General features: G+C 43.7%; 1 protein-coding gene across 1 annotated transcript in view; it reads left to right on the top strand.

Annotated features, from left to right (window-relative positions):
- MIB1 (mindbomb E3 ubiquitin protein ligase 1) overlaps positions 1 to 27,414 on the top strand; it is a 273,835-nt gene that overhangs the window by 232,654 nt on the left and 13,767 nt on the right. Inside the window, exons 18-19 of the mRNA XM_033933912.1 lie at positions 10,651 to 10,729; positions 21,837 to 21,950. Of these exons, the coding sequence (XP_033789803.1) occupies positions 10,651 to 10,729; positions 21,837 to 21,950 (193 nt within the window). The remainder of the gene's footprint in view (positions 1 to 10,650; positions 10,730 to 21,836; positions 21,951 to 27,414) is intronic.

Raw genomic sequence — 27,414 nt, 5'->3', positions numbered from 1 at the left:
CAGAATGAAAGAAGTTATCCTGCTGTTGTATCGGGCGCATCTCGAGTACTGCGTCCAATATTGGACGCCGTACCTTAAGAAGGATATGGCGATACTCGAGAGGGTCCAGAAAAGAACGACACGATTGATAAAGGGTATGGAAAACCTTTCATATGCTGAGAGATTAAAGAAACTGGGGCTCTTTTCCCTGGAAAAGAGGAGACTTAGAGGGGACATGATAGAGACTTACAAGATCATGAAAGACATAGAGAAAGTGGAGAGGGACAGATTAGAGAATGACACGGTGAAAAAATTGGTCCCCGTCACCGCCCCGTCCCCGTCTCACCATCCTCTGCACCGCCCCGTCACCGCCATTCCCTTCACCGCCCCGTCACCGCCACTGCCACCCCATTCACCGCCCCGTCACCGCCACTGCAACCCTATTCACCGCCCCGTCACCGCCACTGCAACCCTATTCACCGCCCCGTCACCGTCACCGCTGCATACATAAAAGCCTCAAACGGGTACGATTTTATATACTTTTCTTTATTTACGTATAAAGGAAACATTCTTTAAAACTTTAAAACTTTAAAACTTAGTTAAATATTAGTTAATAACTATACAAAAACAAACACGACATGTACTTTTAATGCTTACAATGTTAGCCTACATGGTAAGTAGACGCGGCCGCTGTACCTAATCGCGGCAAAGATCTCCCTGCCATGATTAGCATAGTGACCGCGGCTATGGCTGCAAGTCTCCCCTCCCCCCAGCGATCACGGCAGGAGGGCACCCAACCCCTCCTATAGACCCCCCCCAACGGCCCTCCCGACAATCGCAGCAGAAGGGTACCCAACCCCTCCTGCCGGTCCTCCCAATGGCCTCCCCTAAGATCGCCGGCAGGAGGGTACCCAACCCCTCCTGCTGGACCCCCCCCCAACGAACCCTCCCACCCCGGAACCCCCTTAGTCTTACTTTCCAAGTTGGACCGGACGGCTCCTCACACGTATGGCCAGCAGGCTTGCCTCCGTCCAAATGAGGCGGGCCCGCCCCTACCCTGCCCAACCCACAGGATCCTAGGGCCTGATTGGTCTAGGCACCTAAAGCCACTCCCGCTATAGGAGGGGCCTTAGGTGCTTGGGCCAATCAGGCCCTAGGATCCTGTGGGTTAGGCAGGGGAGGAGAGGGGCGGGCCCGCCTCATTTGGACGGAGGCAGGCCTGCTGGCCAGACGAGCGAGGAGCTGTCCGGTCCAACTTATATCAACATGTAGCCATCTTCCATGTGGGTCCGAATTTACTATCTTAAAATTGGCCATACACTTTTTATTTATAAGAACTGCTACTCCTGCTTTTTTACCCTCTGCTGGAGCAAAAAAACATTCTTTCACCCACCCACCTGTTAGTTTCTGTGATTCCTTTATATTAAGATGGGTCTCCTGCAGACAATAAACATCCGCGTTTTGCTTCTTTAAAAATGATAATACCTTTTTCCTTTTGATTACATGATTCAGGCCATTGACATTAATAGAAAATATCTTAAAAGACATAATATATTTTATACTCCTTATCATAATCTTCCTCTTCCCTTCTTCCATAACTAAGATCTAAAAAACTTCTCCCCATGGCACACATTCTTACCTCCAAATTACCTAATCCCTTATTAATCTTTTCCTTAATCATCCTAGTAATATCTTTAATACCCACCTTCTTCCCACCCCTCCCTCCCCAATATAATGACTGCTTAAGGACACACATTGGACAGTAATCCCAACTTCCCCCCTCCCCCCCCAGGCAACCAATATTTATTAATAACCCCTTTATCCTTTATTGAGACAAACTCACTACCTCTCCACAATATATCTAATTATATCTCTCTTCTAATCATAAAACCTTTTTTTCTTTTTTTTTTTCCATTTTAAAGTAATTAATTTCTCTATCTATTATTTAACCTTTAGTCACATAACCATATTTATTTCCTAACATTCCATTAATGCATTTTTATCATTTCACCAATCTCTAATTCATTCCCCCAACATTTTATTTCATTCAAGAAAATTCTATCATAGTCATATATTTAATAAAAAGTATCATTTTCCTATATCTTATATTATCTAATCCATCTTCTCCTATCCTCCTTTAAATATCCATCAGCAAATATCCATCTCTTCATATATTTCTGTTTAAAAAAAAAAAAATTTCAATTTTATAAGTTTTTATCCCCTATTTGTATTTAAACATTTGTATTTCATTTTCAAAATAATTTTTTTTCCCCCCCCTTTTTATATTTCCTCTTCTCCAAATTAAATCCAATCTTTTTAAAACTATATTATCACAACATCAATCTTTACATTCCTTCAGCTACCAATAAATTCTTATGTATCTTTCTTTTATATTATTCATTTTCCTTTCCTTTACTTGCATTTAAATATCATATAACTTGTCCTTTCTATCATTAGTCCATTCTGCAATCTTTTCCTTATTGTCCTTTCATTCTTTACTTTCTCCTTTTCTGACTTATTAAATAAAATGAACTTTCATATTTATTTCTTATCTCCATCCATCCACTCTTAAAGACTTTTGACTGCCAATTGTCATTCATTTTTTTTTTTCTTTTTTTTTATAATATCCTTTTAGTGAGTCTATCAGTCCTGCTTTCTTCTTCTTCACATCTATTTATTTTCCTATTCAGTCTTCACTTTTCCTTTTGTGTTAATTTGTCCAGTCATTTAATCCTTCTTGTTCATTCTTTACTCCAACCATCCATCTGTCAGTCTCCTAAAAGTTCAGTCTAATATCTTCACTTTGTCTTTCCAGTCTATCCTTCTTTCTTCTTTACATTCTTTTATTTTCTTTTTCACTTGTCCATTTTTATTTCCTGTTCTTTGTTGCATATTCTTCTTTTTCCAACAAACAAAAAGTCCCATAGTTCTTTATATTTAATTTTTTGTTCAATATCCACCAATCCAGTCTTAGTATTTATCCCTTCATTTCAATACCCATTGTGCTAAAATGACATAGGTTCTGATTTTGAAAGAAAGGTCTTTAGTTTTTCCGGATCAACAAAATACAAAGATTTATCCCCACAAGATACCCTCATTTTTGCTGGGTAATATAACCCATACTTATATCCTTTTTCCTTTAATTGAGATCTCAGCTCAAGGAATTTCTTCCTAATATTTGCTGTATTTTTAGCAAAGTCTGGTAAAAACCATATTTTGGATCCTTTATAGTTTAAGTTTTTATCCTTTTTGGCAGCATTTAAAATTTCTATTGCTTGCTGGTATCTTAACATCTTGAATATTAATGGTCTTGGTCTCCCTTGATTTTCCAGACTCTTTATTGGAATCCTGTGTGCCTGTTCTATTTCCAAAGGCTGTTTGAAATCCAACTGCAATAATCTAGGAATTAAATTTTCTAAAAACGAGGGGGCGTGGCTTGGAGCGCGCACGATATGGCAGCTTAACCGCGGCGCTCCTGAGTCCCAGGCAACAACTGAATAAAATAAAACTATTTACTTCACTTGTCCGACTTAAAAATAATAAAAATCAACGGCGGAGATGGCAGCGATAAGGCAAGGAAAAAATGAAAAACCTTGTACATCGGGAGTGTCGGCGAAAAGGTCAAAGGTAACCCCTGTATCGCCGTCCAGCGTACCAATCCTGCTGGAAGCAGATGAAATTAATGAAAAAGCTGACATCATGGCGGAATTATTTAAAATCAAAATAATGTTGACTGATAATGCCAACAAATTAACAGAAGTAAAGGAAGAGTTGATTAACTTGAAACAAGAAATCCAAACTGACAGACAAAGAATGTCTGTGATGGAGGAAAGAATCTGTCAGTTGGAAACTTTCACACAAAAGTGTGAAGAGGAAAAGAAAGATGTAACAGCCTTAAAAAATCAACTAATTGATATGGAGAATCGAGGAAAAAGAAAGAATATTAGAATCCTTGGCTTAGCTGAAAATATTGAAGGAGAAAACCCTATACAGTTCTTGGAAAATCTTTTGCCTAAACTGCTGCAGCTAAATTCTAAATGGCCGTTGGAGATACAACGTGCCCACAGAATCCCCACAAGAAAACCAACAAACCAGGCAGCTCCTAGACCTCTGATCTTCAAAGTATTAAGATACCAACAAGCATTTGAGATCTTAAAAGTGGCAAAAGCAAATAAAAACCTAAACTATAAAGGATCTAAACTGATTTTCGTTCCTGATTTTGCTAAAGATACTGCAAATATAAGGAAACAATTCCTTACATTCAGACAACAATTAAAAGAAAAGGGCTACATGTATGGTCTTTACTATCCATCTACAATGAGAATTTCTACAGGAAATAAATCTATGTATTTTCAAGATCCTGCTAAACTGAAAGAATTTTTGACACAAGAAGAACCAATGTCTACATAATAAAGCAGAATAAAGCAAATTTATCTAATGAAAATAGATGGAAATAAAGAAGGAAAAAAGAAGAGGAACTAATGTCTACATATAATCAGAATAAAATGGAAGTTTCATCTGAAGAAAGGATATAGAAAATGCAAGATAAAATAAGAATGACAATTTTTGATTCAAATTTTATTACAATATATTGAATTTTATGATTTAAATTAATTTTTGATTTTATTCCATATATTTAAAAAAAAAACAAAAAAAACATTTTATAATTTTTGTTTCAATTATTATTAATATATTGGATCTATGATAAATTTACATTATAATTGAATTGAATACTATTTATAGAATTATTGCATATATATTTAATACTGCTATTATTAATTGGAAAAAAAAAAATTTTTTTAGAATTGATTAAATGAATATGGAAATTATTATAACATAGATATTTAATTCCTATACATATTAGGTTATTATAAATGATGATGTTTAAAAATGTTATTATTACAATATGATATATGGAATTAGAGCTATATTTTAAATATATTGAATTTACTGTAGGGATAATATATTAGTTTTATCTAAGACTTGAAAATATTAAGATGATTTATCCAATTATAATTTATATGAATTACTACATCTATATTTAATACTGTTAATATTAATTGAAAAATTTTTTTGGATTTGATTAAATGAAAGGGAAATTATTATAACATAGGTATTAAATATAAAATCTTTTTGATATAAATATTTACCTATACATATTACGATACTATAAATGATGATTTTCAAATATATAAAATGATTTACTAAAATATTTATTATTACATATATAGGAATAGATATATCTAATTTATATATATGAAATTAGAACTATATTTGAAATATATTTAATCTATTGAAGGGGTAATATATTATTTATGTCTAAGACTTGAAAAGATTAATATGATTTATCAAATTAAATTTGATATGAACTATAATATACAAGGGGATTTAATGAAGTTTTAAATGAATAATAAGGTGGGTAAAGAAATATGAAATGTATTGAATTAGAGAATATTTTTATGAATGATTAGTTGCCTGGGGGAGGGGATTTAGGTTTTGCACGACCAATGTGTGTTCCAGGTCAAACATTGATAGTGGGAGGGTGGGGAGGGAAAATAGAGGGTGGGAATGGGAATCAATATATATTAATTGTGCTGAGATCTAATCATGTATATTATCATAGAATATTGCTTAAAATTTAATGATAAATAAGATGGATATAAAAATTTATTCTATGAATGTCAATGGTTTAAATCATCCTATTAAGAAAAAGAAAATATTATCGTTCCTTAAAAATCAAAATGCGGATATCTACTTCATACAAGAGACCCATCTTTCTGAAATTGAATCTAAAAAATTATCTGGGGGTTGGATTTCTAAATGTTTATTTGCACCGGCTATAAAGAAAAAAGCTGGAGTGGCTATTCTGATAAACAAAAAATGCAATGCGAATTTCAAATTAATAAATTATGACCCCTTAGGTAGATGGGTGCATGTCGAAATGGATCTGGGAAATACAACCATGAATTTATTCAATTTATATGCTCCTAATACGAATCAAATGGAGTTTTTCAAACAAATTCAACAATTACTTTTACCACTGGCTACATCTAATTTAATAGTAGCAGGAGATTTCAATGCTGTAATGGATCCAATTTTGGATAAAAAACCAAGTAGAATTATGAAATCATTAGGCTTAGATAATTTGATTCAATCTTGTGATTTAGTAGATATATGGCGTATTCTTCATTTTAATGATCAGGAATTTTCTTTTTGTTCTCAGGTCCACAAATCCTTTTCACGAATTGATTATATATTTGTTTCTAATAATCTAGCGCAGCGTGTGTTAAAAGCAGTTATAGATCCTATTATAATTTCGGATCATGCTGGTGTGTGGATTAATCTTCAAAATTATGATATTGAACATTTCAATTCAATTTGGAGATTTAATAATAATTTTTTAGCGGATTCAAATTTCCTCGAAGAATTTAAATTAAAAATACAAGAATTTTTTCAAATTAATGATTCAGATAATATTAATACTGAGATTTTATGGGACGCTTTTAAAGCAACAATGAGAGGAAATATTATTTCATATTCAGCATATATTAATAAACAACATAAAAAACAGTTTCTTGAATTAGGAAAACAAATTAAATTATTAGAAAATAAATTAATTGAAAAATGGGAAAATAAAACATTACAAGATTTATTAAAATTAAAAGTTAAATATAATGAGATTTCTTCTCAATTTGTGAGAAAAGATTTATTTAATAGACAAGTTCAATTTTACGGAAATTCAAATAAAGCTGGAAAATTGTTGGCAAATTTCCTTAAAGCAAAAAAAAGAAAATCCAAGATTATTGCAATTAAAGATATACAAGGTAATACACACACTAACAATAAAGACATTTTAAGACAGTTTCTTGATTTTTATAAAGATTTATATTCTTCTGAATCTTATGAAAATAAAGAACAAGATGGACAAAAATTTTTAAATTCATTTATTGGACCAAATGTTCCAGATCATATAAAAAGAAGTTTAGAAGAACCTATATCTTTAAAAGAAATAGAATTAGCATTGAAGTCTCTTAGAGTTGGATCCGCTCCGGGTGGTGATGGTTATACAGTTGAATTTTATAAATCATTTCAAAACATTATTTTACCATATCTATTAAAATTGTATCAATATCAAATGAATAATGGAAATATATCAGGTACTATGGCTGATTCACTAATTATTGTCTTACCAAAACCAAACAAAGATCCTACCTTGGTTTCAAATTACAGGCCTATTTCCTTATTAAATGTAGATGGTAAATTAATTTCTAAAGTACTAGCAATAAGATTGGCAAAAGCTCTTCCTTTCATTATTGATGTACATCAAACAGGATTTATTGCTAAAAGACATTCATCAAATAACACCAGATTAGCATTTCACTCTTTAAATTTAGCAAAAAATATGAATGATCCAACTTTTATGCTATCTTTAGATGCAGAAAAAGCATTTGATAGAGTAGAATGGAAATTTATGTATCAAGCTCTAGAATGGTTTGGAATAGGACCCGGTTTTATTAAAATGATTCAGACATTGTATAGCTCTCCTGGTGCAAGATTATATATAAATAACAATTTATCAGATAAATTTAATTTGCAAAGGGGAGTTAGACAAGGATGTCCTTTGTCTCCCTTACTTTTTGATATTGTTTTAGAACCCTTGTTAATTGCAATTAATCAAACTAAGGAGATAAAGGGAATCCCATTTTCTTACTGGGAATATAAACTTTCTGCATATGCAGATGATATATTATTATATTTGAGAGAACCGGGGATTACTATTCCAAATTTACTTAATCTTCTAGAGGAATTTGGAAAATTCTCTGGATATAAAATTAATTGGAGTAAATCAGAAATTCTTCCAATTAATGTTCACTGCACCAAAGGATTATTTGATTCATATTCATTTATTTGGAAAGAGGAAGGATTAAAATATTTAGGAATTATGATAAAAAATACAATTGATGATACAGTCAAAGAAAATGAAAAACTTTTATTGAAAAAAATTACAGAAATGTGTGAACAATGGAATCCTTTACATCTTTCATGGTGGGGAAGAGTTCAAACAATTAAAATGATGATATTGCCTGTGGTTTGTTATCAAATGAGTATGATACCAATATTCTTTCAGGGGTCCTTTTATAAAAAATTAAATAATATTATTACAAAATTTGTTTGGTTTGGGAAAAGACCCAGAATTGCTTTAGTATCTTTACAAAGACCAATTATGGAGGGAGGGGTAAATTTTCCAAATTTTTATAGGTACCATCAAGCCTATATTCTAAGACAGGGTATGTATTGGATCCTCCCAGATCTTATGGAGAATGTACCAGATTGGCTATATTTAGAATGGCGGCTCCTGTTCCCATTACATTTAGATCATTTAATTAGTATAACAATGCCTAGAAGATACAAAGATAACAGAATATTATTAGACACTTGGAAAACATTAAGATATATAAGTAATCTATCACCAGATCCAATTTGTAAATCACTAAATCAATCTATTTGGGTAAACTCCAGGATCAAAATTGGCGGATTTAAGATCGTCTGGAAACAATGGATAAGTGCAGGTATACGAACATTAAATGATGTCATTTCAGAAGGTTCACTGCTTAGTTTTTCACAATTGCAAAATAAATTTGGATTAAATAAATCACAATATTTTAAATGGATGCAATTGAAGCAGGCCATTCAGGTAGGGTTCCCTGAATGGAAAAATCTTAATACTCAATATAGTCTGCAGATTTTATGTTTCCAGGCGGATTTCTTAGGTCACCAAGCCGCAAAATGGTACAAATTGATATATGGATTTTTAAATAAAAAAAAGAAAACTGGTCTTAGGGATATTTGGAGTATTGAGATTGGACAGACAATTTCTGCGTCTCAATGGCCACGATTTTGGTCCTGGAGATTAAGATCTACAAAGTCAGCATCTATGAGTCAAACATGGATGTTTTTATTACATAGAGTGTTATGGACCCCGACGCGCTTGCAAAAGATAGATAATACTAGATCCAATAGATGCTGGCATTGTAAAATAGAAATAGGGACGTTAGATCACCTAATTTTTTTTTGTCCCTGTGTAAATGCCTTTTGGAATATGATTTGGCCCCAAATTAACAAATTACTAGAAAATCATGTAGGACTCTCATATGACACTGTATTATTTGGAACTGCAATGAGAACTCAGAGTCCGATCTCAGTAAACAATAATAAACTACTATTAATATTGACAGGAGTCACCATGCAACAAATCACTCAAAATTGGAAAGACTATACCAAATTAAATTATACGTTCTGGTGGAACTCTGTCTTGTCATATCTACAAAATGGAAAAAGTAATAGCATTACAACATGGGAACTTTCATAATTTCAATAAAATTTGGCAACCATTGACTAATTATTCTAATGATTAGATTTCTTAGCACAATTATAATACTTATATAGAAAAGGGGTGGGATATGTATAATTTTTAGAATCATTAATTGAAAAAAGGGGAGGGATGTATAACTTTTGATTATATATAATTTATAATATATACTGTTTATAAATTAAGTTGTATTAATGATAGATACAATGATATATAGTAATTAATTATATCACTTGAAATTCAACTATTGTAAAAATTGAAAAATTTTATAAATAAAATTTAAAAAAAAAAAAAAAAAAAAAATTTTCTAAAAACTGTATTGCATTTTTCCCTTCCAAATTTTCCTGTATTCCAAAAAGTTTTATATTCTTTCTTCTTCCACGGTTTTCGTAATCTTCCAGCTGACTTTTCAATTGAATTATTTCCTTCACATTCTAAGCTCTCCATTTTAACTTCTAACTCTGTTGTTCTTTTATTAGCTACTTCCATTTGTCTGTGTATATTCAGGATTTCTTCCTTCAGTTCTGCCATATTACTCACAGTCTCTGTCAGCATTTGTTTGATTTGCCTCAGTTCCCCCATAACTTCAGCTTTGCTTAACTCCTCTGATACATCAGCAGGAAGCGGAACCTTACTCGGGGTAATTTGATCCTGCTTCTGCCTTTTCACAGCCCCTCCGGTTTCACTCTTACTCTGTCGGGTGCTCGCCATGCTCCCGCTGTCCTCTTCGATGTTTTCAGCCGAAAACAGTTTAAAAGGAAATCTTTATTTATTCAACGGTTGCCCAGGTAAGAGGAGCGCTGCGATCACACGACCATTTTGTGTGCACGCTAAGCCACGCCGACATAATATTCTTCTAAACTGGCTTAAATATATTTTGGAGTGAGTGCTTGTGGAGGTTAAAAAAAAGGCAGAATATTAGGATGGACAAATAGGATTTTGCAGAACAAATTGGGAATAGAGAGAACTCTTGCTAGTGAAAATAGTAGGTGGGCCACCTCATGCGTGCTTCATATACTTATGTGGGCTACTGTAATTTATTGGAGCGTTAGTATCTTCTTTTATGATTCTAAATAGCTGAGAAAACCCAATGTATACCTGCTGCATGCCTTTTGGAGGCCAAAAAGCAAGGGGTTAATCAGCTTCCAAAGCAACCAAGAAGTATATTAATTTTATTGTGTTGTTTTATCTGAATTCTACTGTCATACTACTTTATAAGGTTAAAAGGTTAGAGAACTTTTAGGTTTTGTTTTTACCACTTTTTCTCCCTACTGACAACTGTCTTATATACTGCTTTGCAGATTGAAGAATGTGTTGTTTGCTCAGACAAGAAAGCAGCTGTACTCTTTCAACCTTGTGGTCATATGTGTGCTTGTGAAAGTAAGTAAAATTAGAAGAAAATTAGACTTACTGTATAGGTATCAAGATAGACTTTTTCGATTGTAGGATAAAAATTGGTATATAGAGACCTGAAACCAGAAAAGTGCTGTGTGTCAATGGTTTGTGTAGTAAAACATTCAAATGACGGTCTTAATTTTAGTGCGTGGAACCCTGATGCACTCGTATATGTGTGTGTGTCTTGAAGCCAAATGTTTTTCTTTAAACTAAAATGTCAGTTGAACATTTTGTGGTCTCTTTATAAAGCTGATAGTGTGAGAAACGCTGCCCAAGTCTGCAAAGAATTCCACAGAGATTTTGATAAAGTAATTTTATTTATTTTCTTTCTGGCCAGGAAGGGTGTCCAAATTGCACAAAAATGGCAAGGTAGGCACACAGAGATCAATACATCCATCAGTTTTATAGTTAATATAAACTTTTCTTGGCCCCCTCCTGCCTGCTTGCTCATTGGATGGAGCAAGGACAGTTCACAACCTATCAGATACTTTCTCTGCCTCTTTCTCCGCAGTTCACAATAATTAATTATTCAATTAACATTACCACACATTATTAATGTGTTAGTATGTATGTATGTGTTATGTTACCTATTCCCTATGTTATGTGTTAATCTCTCTCTCTCTGTCTCTGTCTGTCTCTGTGTCTCTGTCTCTGTGTCTCTATATTATGAATTTCATTTCTCACAATAGGTACATCCATTCCTACCACCAGTTGATTGCTTTTTCCATTTTTTTAAAGTCTGTATCTGCTTTGATCTACTAGTCTTGTATTAGCGGTATAGTAAGTATTTTGTAACAGGAGCCTGTAAGGTGATTCTTTTTCCTGCTGCTGGGATAAATGAACATAACGTTATGATAGGATCTAACAGGGGTGTAGGGCCTGTAAGTTAGATTCTACCCATATCAGAACCTACCACTGCTTTATTTTTGAAGTAGGACCAACCATGTTTTTCTTGAAACATGTCTTCCACTGTACCATCAAAGTTTATATAGTACCTTCCAGAAGGCATCCATTTACTTCAACTATTTTTCCCTACACCTGTTCATTTATGAACATTCCTCACAAAAGCTTTTATTCCATTTCCTTCTGATTCCAAAAGGCCCGGAGGTTTAGAAGTGGCAGTGGAGGAGGCCTTTTTAGGATGTTTTTTCTTTTTCCTCCAGTTTATCTCAGTCATAGTTTCTGGACTGATGGTTTCTTCCATATAGTCTACAATTAGATGCTTATGCATTCTGGAGTCAGTATGCGCATTCTTACTGAGGTTTCCATACAGGTCTCTTACATTTTATTTTTCAGTTTTGCTTTACGCACACAGATAACTTCTGTGCTCAAATACACTTCATCTCAAATTCTTGTTGCTGAGTCATTCAAGTTGCTCTGTTTTATATACCTCAGCCGGTGATTCTAGTTCTCGGGCTTTCTGTCAATGATCTGAGAATATTTAGCTCTAGGAAAGTACTTGACATATATCTTTCAATCACAAATTACCATTTTGTTCTAGACAATCTTCTCCTCATTGTCTAGCAATGGTGGCCTTTCTCCTGGATGGAATGGACCAATCCCTCTATGTGTTTCCTCCAATTCCTCTCTTGCTCAATTAGCTAGTTCAGCTTCAGCAAGAATCGGCTTCTAGGCTTCTTGTAGCCCCTGGTGGGCCAGACAGCCATAATACTTCTTTTTATTCTAGCCATAGACAAAAGTTTTTTCTCTCTAGAGTCGGAAGTCTGTTTTCACCTTTTAGTGCCTTTCGAGGTGACCTCAACAAAACGCTGGTCTTTTCTCATCCTTCCAGACTCTTTTAGCTATGTCCAGACAACCTTCTTGCAGTAGCCATATGGAGGAGTGGGGGAGCTGGTTTCCATTGTTGTAGGCCAGAGCTGCCCAAGTCCGGTCCTTGAGACTACTGGCAGGCCAGGTTTTCAGGATATCCACAATGAATATGCATGAGAGAGATTTGCCTGCACTGCCTTCTTGGTATGCAATTCCATAGCAAAGCAGCAGATGAATCCAGAGACTAGTGGGTATAGCTCACATCGACCAGCAGGTGGAGATAGAGAACTGATTAACAGTTGGCCTTAAAGCCTGGTGTTCCTCCTGTTGATTCAGTTTTGCTCTATCTCCCAGCAGGGGTGGAGCTAACTCTCTAGCTCCTGGATTCTGGCTGCTGCCGGATAGATTGGTGTTCTGTTGGGATTCCTCTGTTGAGACTAGTTCTCTTCAGTAGGTCAGGGGTGCCTGGCTGAGTGGTGCCGGCTTTGGGGGTTACACCTGGGCCCTCCCAGGTCCCTTCTCCACCCTCCCCTCCGTTGGATTGAGGGGTTTCTGTAGACGCTGCAGGAGTGCTGTCTGGCTTTCTGGCTTCTTCATTCCAGTATAAAAAAAAAAAAAAAACGGGGGCCGACTTCCTGCTTGCGCTAAGCCGTGCAGTGTTTGGCTCGGCTTCCAGTGCATTTACCAACGATAACCTGGCTTCGGGGGGAGCGGCTGAGCATTTGGGTGAGTAAGTTTACTTACTCGTTTAGCGTGGTTCTTGGTCGCGTTCCCGGGTGCTGGGCTTGTTGGTGGGCGGAGTCGGCGTTCGGCGGCGTTCGCCGCGGGTGTAAAAAAAACAAAAAAAAAACATCGAAAGTTTTGTTTTGGTGCCGAGGCGAGGGATGGCTACAGAGGCTGGTCAGCAGTGTTCGCGCTGTGGGAAGCGCCGAACACTGTCGGGCTTTTGCTCTGCCGGGTGTTTGAACGCACCGGCAGAAGATGCCTTTTTGAAAGCTTGTGATGTGGCCATTTCCCGGGTGAGGGAGGCTCGCTCGATGTCCCCGCCGCTTGAAGTCAACGCAGGATTGCTGCAGAGCTCTTCCACGGCGGAGAGGTGTGAGGCGGCGGGGGAGGGGGAGTCGGGAGCGCTGGAGGAAGGCGCGGTCCCGCTCCCCGGTATGGATCAGGGCGGTTTAGCGTCCTTTAACTTGGGCTCATTTTCGCCCAAATTTGTGATGCTGTTGCACCAGGCTTTTAGGTTGCAGTCCTCGCAGTCTGCCCAGCCGGTGCCGGTGACCGGGCCGTCCCTTGCGGTACCCTCTACCTCTGTGGTGGGGTATGGGAATGATGCCAGACCCACTGCGGGGGCGGTAGGGTCGCCAGGGCGGTCGCTGGGGGCAAAGAAGTGCAGACTTGCGACTGCGGATGCAGAAGATAATTTGCCAAGGTCCCCTTTCTCGCTTCCTGAGTCGTTAGAGGAAGGTGAGGTATTAGATTGGGACGCGGAGAGTCCCCCGGGTAGGGAGGTGGATGACCCTTCCGCTCTCCGTTTGTTCCATAGAGAGGAGCTTTCTTCCTTAATTTCAAAGGCTTTGCAGAGTTTGAACATTTCTCAGGAAGACGCTAAGGTGTCAGGTAACCCCCTGATGGCAGGTACCCGTAGGCCACCTAAGTCCTTTCCGGTACATGAAGCCATGCAGGAGCTGATCTCGGCGCAATGGGATGCGCCGGAGGCCAGTTTAAGAGTAGCAAAAGCCATGCGGCTCTTGTATCCGGTTGACCCGACCGAACTGGAAAAGTTTAGGTTACCTAGGGTGGACGCCTTGGTGGCAGCGGTAACAAAAAAGACTACCTTGCCGGTGGAAGGGGGAGTTACACTTAAGGATGCGCAGGATAGGAAGATTGAATCTTCCCTAAAAATGTCCTTTGAGGTAGCTGCGGTTACTTTACAGGCCGCAATCTGCAGCTCTTATGCGGCGCGAGCATGTCTGCAGTGGTCGCAAGGGATGACCGATAATTTACTGGAGTCTGGGGGTTCTGTCCCTTCGGAGCTGGCTGATTTGGAGTCAGGCTTGGCTTATTTGGCAGACTCCTTATATGATATTATCAGGGCGTCTGCGAAACAGATGTCTCTTTCAGTGGTATCACGCAGATCCTTATGGCTCCGTCATTGGGCGGCCGATGCAGCATCCAAGCTTCGGCTGGTGAGACTCCCTTTTAAAGGGGGTTTATTGTTTGGAGAAGATTTAGATAAACTGGTGAAGGATTTTGGGGATGCCAAAACTCAGCGTTTACCGGAGGATAGGGCTAGGCCCCCGGTGAGATCCTCATCGTCTAGACCGCGCTTCCAGGATGTTAGGCGATCCAGGGCTGGTAAACCTTTCTTCAGATCTGCATCTGGTTCGTTCTCTGCTTCGAGACCTAGGTTTCAGCAGAGGAGTTCCTTTCGTACGACGAAGCCCTCTTCAGGGCAGTCAACACGTACCCCAGCCAATCGCACTCCACAATGACGGGGGCTTGGCTCCCTCCGCCTTGCCCTTAGGGGGCCGGCTTTCGGCGTTCCGGGCGGAGTGGGCCACAGTCACGTCAGATCAGTGGGTGTTGGACATTGTTCAAGAAGGGTACAAGTTAGAGTTCGCCTCTCCCGTCGTAGATTCTTTCTTGGTGTCCCCGTGCAATGGGGCGGCCAAGGGAGACGCGGTCCGCATGACTCTTCAGGTGCTGCTCGATCTGGGGGCGGTGGTACCGGTGCCCCCGGAAGAGGTAGGCCGCGGTATATATTCCCTTTACTTCATTGTACCAAAGAAGGGGGGTCCTTCAGACCGGTGCTGGATCTCAAAGGGGTCAACAGATTTCTCAGTGTTCGCCATTTCCGGATGGAGACGGTACGCTCGGTGATTGCGGCTGTAAGACCGGGAGAGTTCCTCACGTCCCTCGATCTCAAGGAGGCGTACCTCCATATTCCGATATGGCCTCCGCATCAGCGGTATCTGCGGTTTGCGATTCTGGGCCAGCATTATCAGTTTCGGGCAATGCCCTTTGGCCTGGCAACGGCTCCCCGCACCTTTTCCAAAGTCATGGTGGTGGTAGCCACCTTTCTACGCAAGGAAGGGATTCGGGTACACCCTTACTTAGACGACTGGTTGATCCGCGCCTCGTCCAGACAGGAGAGTTTGTCGGTAACTCAGAGAGTGATCTCTCTCCTTCAGTCGTTGGGGTGGGTTGTCAACTTTCCCAAGAGTTTTCTGTCCCCGTCGCAGTCGTTGGTGCATCTGGGGGTGCGGTTCGACACGGCTCTGGGGAAAGTGTTTCTACCCCGAGACCGGGTGGAGAAATTGCAGGCTCAGATTCGCCTACTTCTCGGGTCAGCCAGACCTCGAGTTTGGGATTATGTACAGGTTCTGGGCTCCATGGTGGCGACTCTGGAGGTGGTCCCCTGGGCGCGGAGCCACATGAGGCCCTTACAACAGTCTCTGCTCTCTCGCTGGTCCCCAGCTTCTCTGAACTACAATGTGCGTCTCCAATGGAGTCTTCGAGCAGCTCGCAGCATGCACTGGTGGCTCCAAGAGTTGCATCTTTGGAGGGGCATGCCGTTGGCCACGCCGGACTGGGTGGTAGTTACAACGGATGCCAGTCTGCGAGGCTGGGGGGCCCAGTGCCTGCAAACGTCAGTGCAGGGGATGTGGTCCTTCCAGGAGGCTCAGTGGCCCATCAATTTGCTGGAATTAAGAGCGATCAGGCTGGCGCTGCGGGCTTTTCAGTCACTGATTCAGGACAAGCCGACCAGGATCTTTTCGGACAGTGTCACGGCGGTCGCATATGTCAATCGTCAGGGGGGCACCCGGAGTCCGCAGTTGGCCGAAGAGGCAAGAAGTTTGTTTCGATGGGCAGAGGGGCATGTTCCGCTTCTGTCGGCGGCACACATTGCAGGTCACGAAAACGTGCAAGCGGACTTCCTCAGCAGAAATCTTCTAGATCCGGGCGAGTGGGAGTTGTCTGCTCGAGCGTTCGGCCTGCTAGTCCGTCGTTGGGGGTTGCCAGAGATGGATCTCATGGCCTCATCCCGCAATGCGAAGTTGCCTCGGTTCTTCAGCAGACGCAAGGAAAAGGGATCGGAGGGGGTGGACGCGTTAGCTCTCCCATGGCCTCCAAATTCCCTTCTGTATGTGTTCCCGCCTTGGCCCATGATAGGTCGGGTGTTACAACGCATCTCTCGCTTTCGCGGCAGAGTGATCCTGGTGGCTCCGGATTGGCCGCGTCGGCCGTGGTACGCAGATCTGATTCAGCTTTCTGTAGGCGATCGGGTAACGTTCCAGGTAACTCCGGACTTACTAACTCAGGGTCCAATATTGATGGAAGATCCGGCCCGCTTTGGTCTTACGGCCTGGCTATTGAGCGGTCAAGGCTAAAAAAGAAGGGCTATTCAGAACGGGTGATTTCCACCCTGCTTAAAGCTAAGAAAATTTCGACTTCAGCCTCCTATGCGAGAGTCTGGAGGATTTTTGATGCATGGTGTGGACGACATGGAATTGCGCCCTTCCATGCATCTTTGCCGGCTATTCTTGCTTTCCTGCAGGAGGGCGTAGAGAAAGGGTTAGCCTATAACTCTTTAAAGGTTCAGGTGGCGGCCATTGCCTGTTACAGGGGCCAGGTGGCTCGCTCGACGCTCGCTTCACAGCCGGATGTGGTCCGTTTCCTCAAGGGGGTTCACCATATCCGGCCGCCGGTAAAGCGAATTTGTCCAACATGGAACCTTAAACTCGTCCTTGGGAAGTTGCAGGGGGCACCTTTTGAGCCCCTGTCAGCGGCCACTTTAAAAGATGTCACGCTGAAAACAGTGTTTTTGGTGGCGATGGCTTCAGTAAGGCGTGTATCGGAACTACAGGCGCTTTCTTGCAGAGAACCCTTTTTTCGTTTTTCGGAAACTGGGGTGTCGGTGCGTACGGTGCCGTCCTTCCTGCCTAAAGTTATTTCTTCCTTTCATGTGAACCAGAGTTTGTTCCTCCCATCCTTCCGGAAGGAGGATTGGGGAAAACGATTTTTGTCTTTGCATCTACTGGATGTACGACGTATGCTTCTCCATTATTTGGGGGTGACGAATGATTTTCGTAGGTCGGACCATCTCTTTGTGTTGTTCGCGGGTAAAAACAAGGGGATGGCGGCGTCTAAAGCGTCCATTGCGCGTTGGGTCAAGGAAACTATTGCTTCGGCTTATGTGTTGACAGGGAAGAAAGTACTGGAGCACCTTCATGCTCATTCCACTCGGGCTTTGGCTACGTCTTGGGCGGAGTCCGGGGGGATGTCTTTAGAGGAAATTTGCCGGGCGGCCACTTGGTCGTCGGGAAATACCTTTTCAAAGCATTACCGTTTAGACGTAGCGGCCCGTTCGGAGGCAAGTTTTGGCGCTGCAGTGCTGGCAGAGGCGGCATTGGCGTCCCACCCGGTTTGAGTTTGCTTTGCTACATCCCACTAGTCTCTGGATTCATCTGCTGCTTTGCTATGGAAGGTAAAATTATGGTCTTACCTGTTAATTTTCTTTCCTTTAGAAGCAGCAGATGAATCCAGAGCCCCTCCCCAAGTGCACTGTCTGTGTGTAGGGTGTTTGGTTTATTGGTTTAGTTGGTTGGTAATTGTATTATTTCATTGCTGAGGAGCACATTTTCTACTGGAATGAAGTTTTGTGGCTGCTCATTCTCCTTTCGGGATGCTTGGGCAAAGTGCATAACTGAATCAACAGGAGGAACACCAGGCTTTAAGGCCAACTGTTAATCAGTTCTCTATCTCCACCTGCTGGTCGATGTGAGCTATACCCACTAGTCTCTGGATTCATCTGCTGCTTCTAAAGGAAAGAAAATTAGCAGGTAAGACCATAATTTTACCATCTCTCTCTCATGCATGTTCATTGTGGATATCCTGAAAACCTGACCTGCCAGTAGATCTCGAGGCCCGGACTTGGGCAGCCCTTTTCTAGGCTCTTTTTATTATCAAGCCTTTAAGCCACTTCATTTCTATCTTCCGGCAATATTTCCTACCCCTCTCTTACTGAGCTCTTGGCTTCACTTCAGTCAGAGTTTGTTTTGGTTTATGAGTATTTTCCATGTTCAGCTCAACAAACTGTTCATCCTCTGATTTCTAGCTTTGTACAGGTTTGTCGACCTCCACCAGTCTCTAGTGGTTTGGGATGCTCAACTTGTTCTCTCCACATTGTCACTTCCTTCTCTTGGGCCTTGTACAGTTTTTGCACTATGATACAGTAGTTTCTGTATATCCCTTCTTTTTTTGTCTGGGCAACAAAGGTCAGGAGATGTTCTATACATCTTATCATTGAGTTTCTATTTTTTCTCTTTTAAGCCTCATTCTCAACCTGGAGAAATGGCTCTTCATTCCTTGGACTGCAAAAGGACCTTGGTTTTCTCTTACAAGGAACTATGCTCTATAAAACCTCTTCTCACCGGTTCATCCCCTTCATTTCTCACGGGTTAGCTTTGCCTATCCCTGGCGATCTATTCCCTCATACTTTACAATCTGTATCTCTTTTGCCATGTTTGGGCTATACTGCACATTCAGGCATCTCTGATAGCACATAAGATCTTAGCCCTTATGGCTTCAATTGCATTCTTACATTCCTTTCCTAAAGGTACATTCTGCAGTGCAGCTACTTGGTCCTCAGTTTACTCATTCATGCCCCTCTCCTGTCTGAAATCTTTTCCAGAAGGGAGGGTTGTATTGGCAAGTACTTTTCTATAAAATTTCTTTCCTTCATTGGTCATCTCTCCCTCCATCCCATTTCAATAAGCTAGGGAGTCCCACATGTGAGAATATGAACAAATTGCGGCTATACTCTCTCGAAGAACGTAGAGAGAGGGGAGACATGATTGAGACGTTTAATCACTGGTCGTATCGAGGTAGAAGATGATATTTTCTTTCTTAGAGGACCCTCGGCCACAAGGGGGCATCCGCTGAAAATAAAGGGCGGGAAGTTTCATGGCGACACCAGGAAGTACTTCTTCACTGAAAGAGTGGTTGACAATTGGAATGAGCTTCCGGTACAGGTGATCGAGGCCAGCTGCGTGCCAGATTTTAAGAACAGATGGGATGCTCATGTAGGATCTCTAAGAGGGGATGGGTCATCAGAGTGGGCAGACTTGATGGGCCTTGGCCCTTTTCTGCCATCACTTTCTATGTTTCTATGTTTCTAATATGCTGCCTGCTTGTCCTAGGAGAAAGCACAATTACTTACCATAACAGGTGTTATCCGGAGACAGCAGGCAGATATTCTTACAACCCACCCACCTCCCCTTGTTGGCTTCTTAGCTTGCTTACGGAACTGAGGTACCATGAGCGGGCATCGGCAAGACAACACTCGCGCATGCATGGTGCGGGCAGTCACGAAGTTTCTTAAAACTTAAAGTGACAGTACACTTTTCATACTGTCTACTAGGCTCTGTGGATGATGTCATCCATATGTGAGAATATCTGCCTGCTGTCTCTGGATAGCACCTGTTACAGTAAGTAACTGCTTTTTTGATGGCTGCCTCATCAGTCCAGAATCAGTGTGCTCTAAACCCTAGTAATGTAGAGTAATGGATTTCCTGTCCTATTAACCCTCTTTCTTCCTCCCCTCTTAAAGTCAATCAATTTGTACCTTTGCTTAATCTTTGTAAACCGCATAGAACTTCACGGTATTGCGGTATATAAGCTGTTATTATTATTAATTTTCATCATAGCAGAGAAATACAAGATTCTGTTGAACCACCACTTTAATTGGTTGTCATGCCAACATTTTTCTTTGTCCTGTAGTCATACAGAAAAAGCTGCACTTTATGCAGGAGATTATGAGAGTATTTTGTCCAAACTTAGGGCTAGATTCACTATGGATACCGATTGTGTCCTGATCACTTTGTGATCCCGACCCGATTCAGGAACCTTACTCCCGATCCGCGCATGCAAGCGAGGGGGAATGGCATGCAAATGTAGGAAAGCAGCGATTCACTAAAAAATTTCAGGAACACTGACTGGGTTGGCCGATCAAAAAATAAGCGATTGCTGAGGACCAGTCGCTCAGGTCCTTTCTGACAGCCCTGCTCTCTGCCTCGACTCTCCTCTTGCCACCCTGCTCTCTGCCCGATTCTCCTCTTACCGCCCTGCTCTCTGCCCCGACTCTTCTCTTGCCGCTCTGCTCTCTGCCCTGACTTTCCTCTTGCTGCCCTGCTTTCTGCCTTGATTCTCTTCTTGCCGCCCTGCTCTCTGCCCCGACTCTCCTGCCCTTCCCCGCAGTTTGAGCCTGTGGTTTTAACCCGTGGGTTTAAAGTGGGTTAAAACCATGGGCTCGTGAAGTAAAAAAGTAAAAAAAAAAAAAAAAGTTTCAAGCTCTATAAGCATGTGCAGACCATCTACAGGCAAAGAAGATGGTCTGCGCATGCGTCGGGATTGCTCTTCAGCAATCCATGCGGTCAGTTGGGGGCATGACTCCGATTGCTCCCATTTGCATGAGGACGCATAATGATTCGGGCGGCCGGCAACCTCACAGATCAGATCACTAAAGGGCTAGATTCACTAAGGACACCGATCATGTCCCAACCACTTTGCGACCCCAACCCGATTCACTAACCTTACTCCCGATCCATGCCCGATCCAATCCATGCATGCAATTGAGGGGAATGGCATGCAAATGTAGGAAGCCAGAGATTCACTAAAAAATTTCAGGAATACCGAATGGGCTGGCCAATCAAAAAATAAGTGACTGCTGAGAACCAGTTGCTCACGTCTTTTCCGACTGCCCTGTTCTTTGCCCCGACTCTCCTCTTGCCGCCCTGCTCTCTGCCCCGACTCTCCTGCCCTTCTCTGCAGTGCGAGTCCATGGTTTTAACCCACGGGTTTAAAGTGGGTTAAAACCATGGGCTCGCAAAGTAAAAAAGTTTCAAGCTCTGTAAGTATGTGCAGACCATCTACAGGCAAAGAAGATGGTCTGGGCATGCGTCAGGATTGCTCTTCAGTGATCCGTGAGGTCGATTTGCGGCGTGACTCTGATCGCCCCCATTTGCATAAGGACGCATCGTGAATCGGGCGGCTGGCAACCTCATGGATTGGATCAATAACTGATTGGATCGGATCTGTTGGATTAGTGAATCTAGCCCTAAACCTTAAAAAAGTTAACTCAACTTTCTTTACCCTGCCAAACCACTAAAAATGCATTGTTTTTTGCCACTCTGCCAGCAGTTGGATATGCTGTTTCTTAAGGGAGAATAAAGTGAACAGAGATAAAAGGAAAGGAGGAAAGAAAGTACATGTTATCATTAAAGCACTAAAGCAGTTTTTCAAAAATTATTTATTTTTGCAGATTGTGCCAGTTTAATGAAAAAATGTGTTCAGTGTCGTTCTGTGGTGGAGCGGAGGGTGCCTTTCATTCTCTGTTGTGGTGGAAAAGGTGCAGAGGATGTTGTTGATGATATAAGTAAGTATATCTTAATACAAACAGTTATTATTGTTGCCAGTCCCTGTTTTCAAATAAAAATCCGAACAATTTCTAGTAGAAGAATATCTTGAAAAATACATGTTCAAACCAGTTAAAGTTGTGTATTCTATGCACTGTTTCACAGATGCATCTCTTGACTAATTTTAAATATTACACAACAAAAGAAGAAATCTTTGCAGGAGAAATACAAACAATCAAAGAATGGAAGTGGCTAAAGAAAATGGAGCCTTAAGCCATAGGTGCCAACAAGGTTCTTTATTAATAACAATAGACCTGACATGGCTGTGTTTTGCAGTGATGCCTAAGTCAGGGGTCCTACCAAAGATAAAATAACATGTAAGACAAATTACCATATAAAATTAACCCCCCTTTTATGAAGCCATGTTAAAGTTTTTTTTATCACAGGCCGCAGCAGTAAAAGCTCTGATGCTCATAGAATTCCTATGAGCGTTGGTGGTTTTACCACTGTGGCCTGCCATAAAAATCCCTAACACAGCTTCATAAAGTGGGGGGGGGGAGGTTGTTGTAAAATTAATATATATAGACAAAAAGAATATATGAGCAGATGATACCAATAAACTGCACTAAAAATATATGACACTCCTATAATCTAGATTCCTGCAGCAGTATGAGTTGGTGGCTTTGTCCACAGTCATTATTATGGGGCATGCCCCACAAACTAGTATCATGGGTGATTCTCACAATAGATGCCAGCCTATTCAGCTGGAGCAACCACTGTCTAGGGTCACCCAGTCTAGGGGAAGTGGTTGGCCTCCCAGATAAAGTAGTCCATCAACAAAATGGAGCTTCAGGCTATTTGGTTGGCATTGCAGAAGCTGGAGATGATTCTGGAAGGGCAGGCCATCCAAATAATCTTGGACAATGCTACAGTGGTGGTATATGTCGATCATCATGGAGGCTCCATGAGTGTTCAGCTGAGCCTGAAGGTCTACTTATTGTTCCTGTGGGCAGAGATATACCTACAGGCAATCTTCATGGTGCATGTAGCAGGAGTGGACAATGTCCAGGCCGATTACCTTAGCAGGCAGACCTTGGACCCAGGAGAATGGGCGTTCTTTAGCACTCTCCAGACCAGTAGAGGTTAATCCTTACGAATGGGTATATATCTAATCATGACCAGCAGGTGGAGACTGAAAACAAAACTTTGGGACAGTATATACTATCCTCCCTTCTCTATTTCCCTCAGTCTTCTTTCAGTCTCCAGCAGGTGTGAGTGATCTGTGCCCATCTCCCTTGGTAGGGCTGTTGGAATTTGTTTAGGGGGTTTATTGTCCCTGTTTTTAGCCGGACGGAGCTTGGGCGGACTCTGTTTGGGGGTTCGTCCGACCTCGGGGGTGTCAAACCCGGCGGGTCACGAGCGGGGTCCCTCCCCCCACTTCCTCCACCTCCCCACATTTTTTTAGAGGAGCCTCAGCAGTAAGCCTTGCCCCCTAAATCAAGCAAGGCATATTGCTTCGAGAGCCTGTGGAGTCTGTTCTGTAAAAAAAAAAAAAAAAAAAAATAATCCTGAGGTAGTGCTGGTCTGAAGGGTTGTTTCCCTTTAAGAAAACTGTATTTTACTGTATTTTTTCATGTAACCGGCACTTTTTTATAGCTAGGTCGCGTATGGAGCAATTGTGCCCTTCTCCGGGGGAGTAGGACACATTTGAGTCCAGCCGCGAGGCACTCGCGGCCGGCCTGAACTCGGCGGTTTGGGTCGGTGAGGTGGTGGAGCTCCGTCGGCAGCGGCTGCAGGCGCCCAGAGCTTCCCGCCGATGGTGCCTCGTGAGTCGGCAAGGAGCAGTGGAGAAGCCCGGTCTTCTCCATCCGCCCACGGAGGGATTCCCCGAGCCGCCGACGGTCGGGTTTTTGAGGATTCCCTCTCAGCTGATTTTTTGACAGCTGATGCCGGCTTGCCTGCTTTAGCGGCTGAGACTGTTCAGGTCTCTCAGCCGCTACAGGCTATGGAGGGAGCTTTTTTGGCGGGAAAGTCGCCATCTTCTCTGTCTGGCCCCTCCATTTTGTCTTCCACCTCAGGTGACCTTCCCCCTGTTTTGTCTATGCAGGGGCAGGTTTCTGCTGGGTCCCCTGCTGTGGCAGGGAGTCCCTTGGGACCCTCGGGGGGTTTTTCTCCTGATTTTTTTCTTTTCTTTATGCAGAGCCTATTTTCAGGCGGCTGGGGGTCCCGGTTGCGCCCAGGGGGTTTCGGGGGGTGGGGTTTCCTCCGCGCTCCCTGCGGCTTTGCCTCTCTCGTCTGACGTGACGTCCCCTCCGCCGCCTCCCTTGTCCAAGCGTCCGCGGGTGTCGTGGGACGAGGATTTGTGGTCGGAGGAACGTGTCGGTCTGGAGGAGGTCCTGGACCCTTCTGAGGAATTCCAGGACCCTCTGGAGGGGACGGAAGCTGGCGGCGGGTTGTCGGGTGTCCCGTTCTCCAGTGAGGAGGCGTCCGTGGTGCGCCTTTTTCAGAGAGATGAGCTGCCTGACCTTATTCAACAGGTTTCTTCGGTTTTGCGTTTTGAGGACGCGCCGCCGGAGACTCCGCGTGTGGGGGACCCTCTGTTACGGGGGATCCGTTCCGTTTCCCGCTCTTTTCCTATGCATCAGGATATTCGGGATATTATTCTGGAGCAGTGGAAAACGCCGGAGACGCCGTTTCGGCTGGCGCGCAGCAAGGCTCGCCTATATCCCATTCCTGAAGGGGATCGGGCTACGTTAGCTTCGCCAGTTGTGGATGCGGTGGTCTCGGCAATTTCCAAGCGGCATACCGTGCCTGTTGAGGGCGGTTCTGCCTTGCGGGACTCTGAGGAGCGCAAGTTGGAGAACATACTTAAGCAAAATTTTCAGGTCTCTGCCTTTGGGGTCCAGGCGGCTATTTGTGGGGGACTGGTCGCTCGCGCCGTGTTTTCGGTGGGCGGAGCGTGTCTTGGATTGGGAGTCTGATGACTGGTCTCTGGTGGATCAAGAGGTAGCGAAGATTGAGATGGCTGCCTCATTCCTCTCAGATGCTCTATATGACTTGGTGCGGATCTCGGCTAAGTCTATGGCTTTTGGCGTGGCCACAAGGCGTGTGTTGTGGCTGCGCGCTTGGGCGGCGGATGCTGCGTCCAAAGCTAAGCTTACTAAATTTCCCTTTCGGGGGTCGTTTTTATTTGGAGAGGACTTGGATAAGTTGATTCAGACTCTGTCAGACTCGAAAGTTCCCCGTCTGCCGGAGGACCGTGCCCGCCCTGCGTCTCGGGGTGGTGCGGCCCGGGGGCGTTTGCGGGAATTTCGCAAGTATCGCCCTGGGCGTGGGGCTGCTTCTTTCCAGTCTCCAGGGTTTTCCCGGGGTCGGTTCTTCCAGCGCATGCAGCCCTTTCGGGGGGTCCGTCGGGGGGCAGGGAATCCCTCCGCCGGTTCCCCCGCTTCCCGTCCTGCTCAATGACGCCTTGCCGGCGCCCCCTTTGGTTCCGGTGGGGGCCCGGCTGCGCAACTTTTTCCCCAAAATGGGCCGAGATCACGTCCGATCAGTGGGTCCTGGGGGTGGTGCGGGACGGTTATGCCCTGGAGTTCGCCCGCTCTCGGCCGGACTTTTTCCTCGCTTCTCCATGTCAGACTCCTGGGAAGACGCAGGCTTTTCGCCAGACCCTTCAGCACTTGCTAGATCTCAGGGCAGTTGTTCCAGTGCCCCCTCCGGAGTGGGGCACGGGCAGGTACTCCATTTACTTTGTGGTGCCCAAGAAGGAGGGGACCTTTCGGCCCATCCTCGATTTGAAAGGGGTCAACAGGGCTCTCAAGATTCCCTCTTTCCGTATGGAACCTCTGCGGTTGGTCATTCTGGCGGTTCAGCCGGGGGAGTTTCTCACTTCTCTCGATCTGACGGAGGCCTACTTGCATGTTCCCATTCGGGCCTCTCATCAGCGTTCCCTGCGCTTTGCGATCTTGGGTCAGCACTATCAGTTCTGTGCGCTTCCCTTTGGGCTGGCCACGGTTCCCCGGACGTTCACCAAGGTGATGGTGGTCGTCGGGGCAGCCTTGCGGTCGGAGGGCATCCTGGTACACCCCTACCTGGACGACTGGTTAATTCGGGCAAAGTCGTTGCAGGAAAGCTCCCGGGTTACGGCTCGGGTGGTGGAGTTTCTCCGGTCGCTGGGCTGGGTGGTCAACCTTTCCAAGAGTTGGTTGGTCCCGGCTCAGCGTCTGGAGTACCTAGGGGTGCTGTTCGACACCTCCTTGGGGAGGGTCTTCCTCCCAGAGGCCCGGGTGAGAAAATTGCAATCTCAGATTCGCCTGCTTTTGGCGTCCCGGTGTCCTCGGGCGCGAGATTTCCTCCAGGTCTTGGGGTCGATGGCGGCGTCCCTGGACGTGGTGAGGTGGGCGCGGGCCCACATGCGTCCTCTCCAGTATGCTCTGCTCCGGAGGTGGTCTCCCCAGAGGCACGGAATGGATGTTCCGGTTCCCCTGCGAGGCTTGGCACGCTGCAGTCTGCGTTGGTGGCTCCAGACCCCTCACCTAGTTCAGGGGGTGGGTCTGGATCTTCCGCAGTGGACGGTGCTCCTTACGGATGCGAGTCTCCTGGGTTGGGGGGCTCAGTGTCTGGGTCACTCAGCTCGGGGTACCTGGTCCGCGGAGGAGGCCTCCTGGTCGATCAACGTGTTGGAGACCAGAGCGGTCCGGCTGGCGCTGTTGGCTTTCCACTCCCTTTTGTTGGGCAAGTCGGTCAGAGTCCTGTCGGACAATGCCACGGCGGTGGCTTATGTCAATCGTCAGGGGGGCACCAAGAGCACTCAGGTGACGCAGGAGGCGGCTCGGCTCATGGTTTGGGCGGAGTCGCATCTTCTGGACCTCTCGGCCTCTCACATTGCCGGGGTAGAAAACGTTCAGGCGGACTTCCTCAGTCGTCACTTCTTGGATGGGCAGCCCCTGATGGATCTGATGGCCACAAGTGGCAACGCCAAAGTACCCCGCTTCTTCAGTCGTCGCAGGGACGGTCTGGCCGAGGGTCTGGATGCTCTGGTCCAACCGTGGCCAACGGAGGGGCTGTTGTATGTGTTCCCTCCTTGGCCATTAGTGGGCAGAGTACTGCTTCGCATTGTTCGCCACCCGGGGCTGGTGGTTTTGGTGGCTCTGGATTGGCCTCGTCGTCCGTGGTATGCGGATCTGGTGAGGCATCTGGTGGCGGATCCTCTTCCTCTGCCTCTCGTGTGCGATCTTCTGACACAGGGTCCCATTCCCATGTTCGACCCGTCTCCCTTTTGTCTTACGGCTTGGCTCTTGAAAGGGGCCGCCTGAGTAAGAAGGGATATTCAGATAAGGTGATCTCTACACTTTTGGGGTCCCGGAGGCTTTCTACCTCTCGGGCTTATGTGCGGGTTTGGCGTCTTTTTGAGGAATGGTGCCGGGCGCGGGGAGTGGTCTCTTTTCGCGCTTCCCTGCCTAACATTCTAGAGTTCTTGCAGGCTGG

The sequence above is a fragment of the Geotrypetes seraphini genome, chromosome 2 (assembly GCF_902459505.1).
Source record: "Geotrypetes seraphini chromosome 2, aGeoSer1.1, whole genome shotgun sequence".
Lineage (NCBI taxonomy): Eukaryota > Metazoa > Chordata > Amphibia > Gymnophiona > Dermophiidae > Geotrypetes > Geotrypetes seraphini.
This window is presented reverse-complemented; position numbering and strand designations above follow the sequence as displayed.